Here is an 11776-nt window from a genome sequence, read left to right as displayed (position 1 = left end):
CTTTTCGATTGTCTTACTGTTTCATGTCTATGTGTGACTTGATCTCTTTTTTCTTTTTTGTTTTTTTTTTGTTTGTTCTTGGTTTTCTTTTTCTCCTTTGTCTTCTCTTATTCTTACAAGAAGCCCAAATAAAATGAATCGCCTGAGGTATATATTGGCAGGTTTGGATGCACCATAATGCATTAACATCATAATTGATAGTATGATTTCTAATTGATGATTTATAAGCTATAATTGGATTTACTTAACACGAGTATTTGCTTGTGAATGAGCTCAATTTGAATGCATCATTCTAATTAAATTATTATACTCCTACTAACTATGAATAAATAGGTTCTAACATAAGAATGATGAACCAAAGATTATATATGGGCAATATTCATGCTTCAATATTAAAATTATGTATCAGTACCAATAATATTCCCTCCATCCAACAATAAACGACCCATTTTTTTATCTGCTCATGTTTTAATAAATTACTTGATTCTGTAAAAAAAAGTGGATGAAAAAGTTTATAGAATTTAAATCTTACTTTTACATGTTTGTTTTATAGTAGAACGTGAGGTCACTTTGAAAATATATACTCCCTCCGTCCCATTAAATATGCAACATTTACTTTTCGGCATAGGATTTTATGCAGTGTTGTTTTGTGAGTTAATGAAGAGAGAGTAAAGTAAGAGAGAAGAAAAAGTAGAGTGAGTATTGTTTCCATTTTTAGAAACGTTTCATTTTTAATGGGACATACTAAAAAGGAAAACGTTTCATTTCTAATGGGACAGAGAGAGTACTACTTAGAAAAGTAAAATAAGATATTTATTGGTGGACGAACGAAAAAAAATTGGATACTTAGTTGTGGCGAGAGAGAGAGAGTGGTACTGTTTTTCACCATAGAATCGGATTGATGCGATTGACGTTTACAATTCGAAATTCTGGCTGAGGTTTGGGATCTTTCACTATATAGTACGAAAGTACAATTGTTGGACCTATTAGGGCCCAAAACGTCAATCTGAAACTTCCTCATTATTGGGCTTTATATAACCGCAAAATTGGGCCAAACCTCGTTGTTGTTATATCATGGGGGAGCAAATTATTTACATAAAGGTGCAAGCCCATCAAGCCAGAGTAAAATTATTCTATTTGGCTTTATTTTAGTATTTGCTAAAAGTAAAAGAATAAGTTCCTAATTTGACTTTATACAAACTTCAGTGGAATCTCATTCGATCAAACAGAAAAAATGGATTTTCTTGTGTCAAATAAAAAATTATAGTGTGATTACCATTCCGACAGTTTGTAGTGTCAGCGTCAGATTCTTTCCTAATTAGGTCAATTCGATTCATTTCGAAGGAATTTTGTTTCATCGAATCTATCTAATTTACTTCTATTAAAGTTTTGTAAATTATGTGTCACATCATTAATTATGTTTATATGTTACTATCAATCTATTTTGTTTTATTTCCCTTAGATTTGCATTTTTTTCAACCTGAAAATTTTGAAGATATATATTCTTGAAAAATGAAAAGGACAAGGGAAATATTGAAATGGCTTCAATTTGCCAATCAATCAATTTGATTGGCTTTTTTCATCAGGAGTGAAAACGAGACCTTATTAGTCAGGTGAAGTATTAAAAATAAGTTACTTTGTATCCGTAGAGCTCTGGCTCTCCTCGTATAACCAAAAAATATATATCATACTTAGATTTAGATATGCGGCTAGCTAGATTTTATAATCAAAATTTGATTTTTTATGTCGAAAAATTTGTTCTATCTTGTCATTCTTTATATACATATTTTTCATTTATAGAGCTTATGATTTTACCTCAATAACTTTAAATTTTGTCTATAAGAATGGATATATGTTGTTGAAGGCGAGTCGCAATTTTCAAGTTACGTATTTTGATGCCACATTCGAGCAGAAAAATGAGAGTTTTATAACAACGATGATATTTATGGGGCGAAGTTTAAATTACTTTTGCGAGGACAATGAAGAATATAACGTCAGATGACATGTGAATGAAATAAATTAGTGAAATGTTGAGCCTTTTTATTATTTATAGTAATAGTGAAACATAACTCTTATTTGCAGACAGATTAAAATGAAAAAAAAAATGAAACTTCTATTCGCGGATGAAGAGAGCAGCTTTTAGAGATTTATGTTGAGGTTTTGGTTTGGGTGAGAATGTGACGTTTTTTTTGTATTGTTTCACAATTTTTTAAAACATAGGATGCCTTTTTTTGGATTTTCTTCTCGATAAAATAAATTTTAAAAAATGGTGAAAGCTTCTTATATTTACTCTTTCATTGTAGTAATTAAACATATAACGTATGTTTGTTTTTCTATTACGCCATAATTTAGCATGCCATGCAACACTTCTTTTAATGGCAAAAATTGCACTCCTACATTTTTTAGTGAATCTCGATGGATCATCCACTAAAACATTATTGAAAGTGGTATGTAATTAATTAGGGGTGAGCAAAAAACCGGAAACCGAATATCCGAACCGAATCAAACCGAAATTTTGAAATTCGGTTCGGTTTTTCGGTTCAGTTCGGTTCGGGCGAAGAAAAAAACCAAAAAACCGAATTATATATATATTCTATTAATTTAATATATTATATTATATATAATATATATTCTTTTAATATATTATACTATATAATATATATTATATTTATTATTAATTTTATATTATATATAAATATTCTATTAGTATATATAAAATAAAATAAAATACACATATATAAATATATATTATATTTATTTTTTTCAGGTTTTTCGGTTTTTTTCGGGTTTTTCGGTTTTGTTCGGGTTTTTAAGTTCGGTTTTCGGTTTTTCGGTTTCGGTTTTTCGGGTTCGGTTCGGTTTGAATTTTGAACTAAATTCCGTTTTTCGGTTTTGGTTCGGTTTTGGCAAAAACCGAACCGAAGCCCGAATGCACACCCCTATAATTAATCACTTCCACTCGTTGATGCCTTTCTTATTGATAATGGTATTATGAGTAAATACGACAAGTATATATCGACCCCTAAATCTAATAATATTGTTCTTTAATTAGTTTATGTGGCAATTCATGCGATCGATAATAACTCCAAAGGTGTTATGGACAGACAAGACAACACGCCTTACCCAATTAATATTCCTTCTCATATCGAATATCCACATTATATTCTTCAATAAAATTCTTATTCCCATATTCGATCTTCCAGAATTTTCCATCATTTTTGGATGCTAAAAATGTACATTTTACTAATTTATTTTCGATAATGGGAGGTTCACGATAAGAGAACTCTCAATAAACTAATTGTGGTATATATTAATAATCTCAATTGATTAAGACAAAAGAAATTGAAATGAAAGTTAAAATTACATATTTATTTGTATTATTATTGAAGATTTTTTTAATAAATAAAGTGCACGCAGTATGTTTTTATATGAACTAATTGCCTCTAAAATCATGAAAAATATTCTTTTTTTATTCGTCTAACACCTTTCGGATTCATTGTCTTACACAAATCACGAGATTTCAATTGTCACATAAAATTAAATTTGTTTTATTGTATTTTTTTTATTCTCATAGCGTCAAAATAAATCACATATGCCTTAAAAATAATATCACGGGACAATTATGAATTTTTAAAACTTTGTAATTTTTTATTTTAAATTTGAAACAGATAAGACAAACCAAAACTTTACCAACATTTGTGATTTACAAATAATTAACTCTTTTCATATTGTAAAAAAGATTTATTATTCCAATCCGGCCCAAACTCTTACACTGCTACTAAATTACTAAGGTCTAAGACCATTAGCAATGGGGTGTCCTAAAGGACGCCCTAAAGCCTTCCCTATGCACTGCCACGTCAGGATTTTATCCTCCTACCCTTCCACCTGCAGTGGGGTGCCCTATAAGCCGCCCTAAGCATTTTCTTTATTTAAATATTAAAATAACTACAAAAAATTAGAAAAAACCCTTCATTTCATTTAAAATTAATACATTACAATACGTATTAAAAAAATACGCATTCTCAACGACGGCGGTTACGTGCCCAAACTTCTTCAACCATGTCATTCATGAGCTGAGCATGGTCTTGTTGGTTGCGTATTGAGGCCTGTCTAGACATAACCTCATTGAAGCCAGTCGGTAATCCTCGAGCGCGGGGCGTGGTCGCCGTGCAGGAGCTAGATCCACCTTCATCATCGGCCCAATCAGTGACGCTTTCACCTTCGTGTTCGACTATCATGTTGTGCAAGATTATGCACGCATACATGACATCGACGATGACTTCCTTGAACCAGAGACGCGCCGACCCTTTCACTATTGCCCACCGTGATTGGAGCACACCAAATGCCCACTCCACATCCTTCCGCGCCGCCTCTTGCTTTTTCGCAAATAAAACTCTCTTCTCACCCATTGGGCAGCTGATCGTCTTCAGAAAGACAGGCCACCTTGGGTATATGTCATCGGCCAAGCAGTACCCCATGTGATATTGGCGCCTGTTAGCAGTGAACTCGATGGTCGGGCCGTTGCCATTGCATTGCTCGGTGAAGAGGGGGGATGGGTTGAAGACGTTGATGTCGTTGTTCGACCCCGCTACACCGAAGTAAGCATACCAAATCCAGAGCCAATAGTTAGCGACGGCTTCGAGGATCATCGTCGGGTGGCTGCCATTGTACTAGTAAATTGGTCTCTCCACGCACTCGGACAATTCTTCCACTTCCAGTGCATACAGTCGATGCTCCCTAGCATCCAAGGAAAGTCGTGCGCCGTCTCGTGCATCTTCATCAGGCCCTGGCAATCCACAGCAGTCGGCTTTCGCAAATATGTGTCGCTGTAAGCCTCCACAACTCCCCTACAAAATCTCTTCAGGCACTTGTGGCCAGTTGTCTCCCCGATGTGAAGGTACTCGTCGAACATGTCCGTCGTGGTGCCGTAGGCCAACTACCGGAGTGCAACCGTGCACTTCTGCAACAGCGTAAGTCCAGGTCTACCGAGGCCATCTTCCCGATACTGGAAGTATTCATCACGTGACTCCAACGTCTGGAGAATGCTGAGAAAAAGATAACGATGCATTCTAAACCGGCGGTGAAAAACAGTCGGGCCCCACCGTGGTTGCTCGGCAAAATAGTCTGCAAATAGACGTTTGTGAGCTACGACGTGTTCGCGGCGGAAAAATGTCCGACGTTGAATAGGTCTGGGGATCTGCTCCGTCGTCGCCGCCGCCGCCTCCTCCTCGCGCTGCATTTCGGCTAAGCAATCTACCATTGCGTCATTGACGGCATCGAATAAGGCTCGCGTCAAGGTCCGACTAACGCCCTCCGAGGTACTCTAATCGTAGTCGTGGTTCATTTTTGTTTGTGAGAGATTATCGAAATATTCGTATGGAATGTGAGAGATGAGAGAAATGTTCGTATGAAAAACAGAATGACAAACGAGGTTTAAATAGACAAAAATTCAGAAAAAAATAAAAACGCGTTGCATCATCCGTGTCGCCCACAATGGGCGGACGATGGGGCGGGCGATGCCCTATCGTCCGCGTATCGTCCACGGACGATCTATAGGGAAAGGACGATGCATCAGGCATCGTCCGCGCACCCACAGTGGGCGGACGATGGCGCGCCCGAGGCATTGGGCGGCCTATCGTCCGCCCCATTGCAGATGCTTTAATACCTGATTATTATTATTAATATTTAGCTATGCCCACTAATAGATTTTATTCGATTCCAGGTAAGAGATATGTATATGCGTAGTATTTAATAGTAGTAAATTTTTTGCGGTTCGTCTTTATTTTATAAATTTGTTGTAAACATAGGATATAGACTATAATACTCATTATTTTTTTGTTTAAGTGAATAAAAATACCCAAATTATCCCAATCGTAAATCGTATCACAAATATTTAAATTGTTTAATACTCTTATTAATCACGAAAGTGATGAACATATATTATGGGGGATGGAGTTTGCCCACAACTTCGACGTGGCGTGTAACTGCACCACACCTTATATTCACGTAATTTTGGAAAGCTTAAAAAGGGGAAAAGGATATACTTAGAGCGTCCACTATAATGTGGACGCGGCTATAGCCGCGAGCGGGGCGGAAGCGGGGCGGTAGGCGCGGCTATTATAGTGGAGGGGGTGTCCGCCGCGAGGGTGGACGCGGCTGGTGGGGGGGGAGGGCGGCGGACGAGGCTTCGCCGCGAGTGGGGCGAGGACGCGGCGGGGTGGCTATAGCCGCGCCTATAGGCGCGGCGCCTATAGTGCCACGAAGATTAGCCGCGGCGGTTGCGATTAGCCGCATGGTTTGAATTTTTTTTTTTTTCGTTTTTCATATCTATATAAATACCACTCTCCCTCCTCCCCCACTCCCATTTTCACAACATCCATACACCCACTTTCTACAAAAACACTCTCTACAAAATGCACCGAGGAGACGACGAATCACCCGACACTGAGGAATCGGGATATGACAGCAATCCATCTCAGCCGTCGGGTTTTGCCGGATATGCTTCTCAGCCGTCGGGATTTGGCGGATATGCGGCTCCGTCACAGTCTTGGAGTTGGAATCAATCACCACCACCGTGGGCATCGAGTCCACCCCTTCCTCCATCTCAGTCGTGGAGATCCTCACCAACGCCGCCCGCTTTACAACGGAATCTGAGTCGTTCCGCTTTTGGAGATTACCGACCCAACCTAGACGCGCTTCACCTGGCGCGGCCGGGTTCCCCCGGCATTGCGAGTAGCGGTGGGCAGTGGCCCCGGCGGTAGCGGTGATCAGCCCGAGGGGTCCAGCCGCGGCAAGCCATACAGCAAAGACGAGAGCATTGCCGTGGCGAAGGCGTGGGATGCTATCACTTCGGACCCCGTGGTTGGTACCGATCAGGAGTCGGGGAGCTTTTGGAGGCGCGTCATGATGGCATACGAGGAATTGAAGCCCGACGGCGCCGAGAAGCGCGACCCAGAACAGATCCGAAAAAAGTTCGGTAGGATACTGCGGGCTACCAAGCTGTTCGCGTCCATATACGAGAACAACCTTCGCCACGCCGAGAGTGGCAGAAGCGCAGAAGATGTGAAGACCCTGTCGGAGGGCCAATACCGCAAGACGGGCCAGCCGAAGTTCACCTTGTGGGAGGAGTATCTTGTCCTCGCGGATTGTCCGAAATTCAGGTCGATCGTGGCGAACGAGGTGGAAACAGCCGGTGGCTCGAAGCGCACAAGGCACAACCTTGCCGGGGAATACAGCAGTGGGAGCGGCTCGCACGAGTTCGAGCAGTCCGACGAGCAAGTCGAAGAGCCAGCCGCGACTCACATTAGGCGACGACGGCCCATGGGACAACAGGCCTATATCCGCAGAGCCAGAGGAGGTAGAAGTGCTTCCCGCCAAACGGCGGCCGCGTCCGGATCGCGCATCCCCCAGTCTGCCCCAATCCCACAGCCCACGGTGCAACCCCACGAGGTATTGGCCAATAGCATAGACGTAACGTTGATGCAACAACTGCAAGACGTATGCAGGTCATACGCAGGGGAAACTGACCCGTACGTCAAGAACGTCTACAAGAGGCTCATCAATCGGCTTGAGAGTCGACTGGGGTTGGTTGATAATGCGCCCGGGGATACCGCGGCCGGCAGCAGCGAGAGAGGAGGAGGAGAAGAAGAAGAAGAGGAAGACGAGGAAGCCGACTCCGACACCGAGTAGACGGTGCCGGAGTTTTGTTGTTGTATTTTATTTTCATTATTCGTTGTATAATTTTACCGGTATGCAATACAACGAATATTCGGCCTAATTACCTCGTATTCTAGTTATTTACACTGCGATTATTTAAATTACACTTGATTGAAACTAAAAAATATTTAAAAATGAAAATTGATTATAAAATTTTGGGGCTATTGGAGTTGTCCACTATAGTGGCGGAAATAGAATTTTGGGGCTATGGACAAAAAATTGGGGCTATGGACAAAAAACTGGGGCGGAGCTATTGGGCGTGTCCACCTTATAGTGGACACCCTTACCTTTACTACAACCCTTAAAAAGGGGTAAAGGAATTAATTACGTTTATTGCTTAAATTTGTATATATAAACGTGTGAAATTCGGTTTAAATGCCTAGTTTCACAACGCGTTGAAGAACATTACAAATTTTGACTCTGCGCATTCTACTCTCCTTTGGGCTGTCATTCAAATTGACAGCCCGTCGTCAAAATTTCTTCGATTCCATAACAAAACCCTCCATCAAATTCCTGTAATTCATCTCACCCTCTTCAGATTTCGCCAATTCAATCGCTGTTTTCTGCTGCATTTGGAACTCTATTTGATTATTGATCTTGCGCAGGTTGTTGTTCCCTGCTTAATTGGAGGCGGGGGTGTTCAATCTGATCTATTCTTTTCAAACACATTTTGATTTTGTTACCATCAACTGGTAATTTCTCTAGGGTTGTAAACGTAAAGATTAATTTTTTCCCCATTCTTTTGTGAAATTGGCATGATTAATTTGTGAGAAGATGATGGGTTCGTTGTCCGGAATCTTGCAAAGGCCGGTTCTAGCGGCGTCCGCCTTAGCGATAACCTCTGTCTCAGCCGATTGCTATGACAAATTGTGGCCGTCTAAATCATCAGACGTTTCTTCTTCCTTAGAACAATCGAGCCCTTCATGTTCTTCTACTTTCCGTCCATTAGAAGAACTAAATTCGTTGTGGGTGTCGAAAATTTCGGTTTCTAGGTTATCCCAATTGTCGTTTGTAGCGGGGATTCGAGTCCCTGTGCCTATTGTGCACATACCTATCCCCTCTAGCAATGTTAATTCTCATTCTAATGCTAATTATTCTTTTGTGGCATCGTCGCCAACCTTATTAAATTCATACCGGTCAGCCGATTTGGCAAATTCCGCCAAGCCGGCTGCCTATACGTATAGTGCCCCAGCACTGCCATCGGACGTTTTATATAGATGGCATTTGCCTGATCATAGGGCAATTGATGTATCTGGAGAGTCGGATTGTTCGTCTGCAAAGTCTAGGACTGTAGTGGTGTTGCTAGGATGGTTAGGTGCAAAGCAGAAGCACCTCAAGATATATGCGGATTGGTATACTATGAGAGGGTTTCATGCCATTACGTTTACATTCCCCATGTCGGAGGTGCTTAGGTATCAAGTAGGGGGGAAGGTTGAGCATGATGTGGAGTTGCTGGTGGACCATCTTGCTGATTGGTTGGAAGAGGAGCATGGCAAGAATTTGGTCTTTCACACGTTTAGTAACACAGGATGGCTCACGTAAGTAGGCTGTGGATGTATGATTTGATATCCCGTGATTGGTGAGAAACAAATTGATGTAACTTGTCCTCTTCTTGTAGATATGGTGTTATTTTGGAGAAGTTTCAGAAGAAGGATGTTGATCTAGCGGATAGGATTAGAGGTTGCGTTGTAGATTCAGCTCCTGTTGCGGTCCCTGATCCACAGGTACAATTTCTTGTCTAATTGAATGAATTGAAGACACATTGATGACATTTTCCGGACATATGTTGATATTTCATTGGATTTTTCTAGTCACTTCTGTCTGTGGAAATATATATATATATATTGTTGATCTTTGTTCAATAATAATAACCAATTTATTGCGAGGCAGCAAAGGAATGGACTATTAGAATGCATTTTTTTTTCGTACAAGTGATTGCTTTAATTTCTTGAGTTTTGATGTTTGATTGGATGTAGCTCATAGTATTATATTTCCTCCATTGACATGCCTTGTATATATTTGTAGGTTTTTGCCTCTGGCTTTTCTGCTGCTTTTCTGAAGAAGAATAGTGTTGCAACCAAGGGTTCTGGTACTGAGCCGAAGACAGGGGTAACGATTGGAAACAGAACCACCATCGAGGTCAAACCAGGCATGGCTGAGGCAGCTCTGCTTCTCCTTCTCGAGAAGGTCTTTGGATTAGTTCTAAATCATCCTTCCATAAACAGGTATTATTAATTATTTTCATTTCATCTCTATTCGTGTATTATATATTCTGTTGCTTGCTTCATTTGCATACACAATGCTCGGCTTGTTTATCTTGTGACAGCGTTTTGAGTTGTTATGCTGTTTTTTGAAATCACAGGAGGCTTTCCGATGTGATGAGGTTGCTAACATCGGAGCAACCAAGGTGTCCGCAGCTATACATATACAGCTCCGCTGACAAGGTGATCCCAGCAGGGTCTGTGGAGTCATTCATTGAGAAGCAACGGAGAAATGGGCGCGAGGTCAGAGCGTGTAACTTCATCTCGACGCCCCATGTCGATCATTTCCGGAATCAACCAGAACTCTATTCTTCTCAGCTCACTCAATTTATGGAGGATTGTGTGCTGAGGAGCTGCAAACCTTCTTCTTCTTAAGTAGGCTTTTTGATTAATTTTTTACATTCTTTTAAACGTTGAAAATCAATCCATTCATTTATACCAATTGTACGTATACATTTTAATCTTGTACGAGACGGTAGTTAACAGATGTTCAATGAAAACACGGAAAGTGTTTTTCATAATTTTGTTTTTGTAGTACTCCATGTTTATTTTTTTCTTTTATTATTAGTTATTTAGCCAACCTAAAAAAAAATACTATCTCCGTCATCTATTAATTGTCCACTTTGGTTCCAGCACGAGTTTTAATAAATGTAAAGAAAGTGAGTTTAAAAAGTTAGTAGAATATGTGTCCTATTTTTATATATATTAGTTTTATAATAAAATGTGTGAAAAAATTAGTGGAATGTGTGTCTACTTACCATTTATGATAAAAAGCGAAAATTGACAATTAATGATGGACGGATGAAAATGACAAAAGTGGACAATTAATGAGGGACAAATAGAGTAGGATAGAATAAAATAATTGAGCTTGATCTTATATCAGACACCTTGCTTATAAATATTATGCAATGACTTAGAGCATCTGCAGCCGCCGTGCTGACGCCACGGCCCTGCTCTTAGCTAAAAGCACCGCCGTGCCGACGGCAAGAGCACGAGCAGCCGACGTGGGCCACGTGGCATGCTCTGATTGACCGTTGGTTTATAATTTTTTTTATTTTTTAATTCGAAAAAATCTGAAAAATTCAGATTTAATAAAAAAAATATTTTCCCCCTTCCCAATAAAATATATCCATTTTTTCCACACTTTTAATTTTTTTTTCATTATTTTTATCCCAAAATTCACACTTTTCATCTATAAATACCTTCATTTCAACACAAAAAATCACACTATGCCAAACAACTCTCTCAAACTCAATTTTTAGGATTTTAATTATGTAATTTTTAATTTTTAGGACTTTAATTATTTAATTTTAATTTTTAGGATTTTAATTATGTAATTTTTAATTTTTTTAGTAATTTGTAATAGTATTTCGGGTATTTTTAATGCATTTTTAATATTGTGGAAATGTTTTTAGTAATTGAAGTATTTAAATTAAATAATAGAATGATGGAACCCTTGAGCATGCTCTTGCGGAAGAGTATGGATGTGAGTGTTGTACTCTAGCGGAAGACCATGAATGTGGGTGTTGTGCTTTTGCGGAAGAGCTGAGAGTAAAAATGAATAAATATGGGTCCGGGCCCACATCCAAGAGCATGGAAGTGGATGTTCTTATTTTTGTATCTTATGTTCAAAACAATTCTATTGGAGTTCACAACGCATTCAAAACTCCTTATGTACATTTTGCAACCTAGTAGTACTTGATTTGGGACAAGGCCCGCATTATAACATGTCTTTTATACAAATTATGACATAGGCTCGACCATTTGGGTCAATCTGAAGAATACATGAGCCTATGTTA

At 39.5% G+C, this 11776-nt stretch overlaps 1 protein-coding gene across 2 annotated transcripts; it reads left to right on the top strand.

Moving 5' to 3' along the window:
- Window positions 1-8098: 8098 nt before the first annotated feature.
- LOC121769202 (transmembrane protein 53-like) lies at window positions 8099-10498 on the top strand. Of its 2 annotated transcripts, XM_042165931.1 has the most exons (5): window positions 8099-8231; window positions 8322-9254; window positions 9335-9440; window positions 9742-9941; window positions 10079-10498. In XM_042165931.1, the coding sequence occupies exons 2-5, from the start codon at window positions 8491-8493 to the stop codon at window positions 10350-10352; spliced, it is 1344 nt and encodes a 447-aa protein (XP_042021865.1). In that variant the 5' UTR covers window positions 8099-8231; window positions 8322-8490; the 3' UTR covers window positions 10353-10498. The 2 variants fall into 2 exon arrangements, with proteins under 2 accessions (XP_042021865.1, XP_042021864.1); XM_042165930.1 differs by having other exon boundaries at window positions 8115-9254.
- Window positions 10499-11776: the final 1278 nt, after the last annotated feature.

This window comes from Salvia splendens, chromosome 15 (genome assembly GCF_004379255.2).
Source record: "Salvia splendens isolate huo1 chromosome 15, SspV2, whole genome shotgun sequence".
NCBI classification, from domain to species: Eukaryota; Viridiplantae; Streptophyta; class Magnoliopsida; order Lamiales; family Lamiaceae; genus Salvia; species Salvia splendens.
Note: the sequence above shows the minus strand (reverse complement) of the source record. Positions and strands in the feature narration are given on the sequence as shown.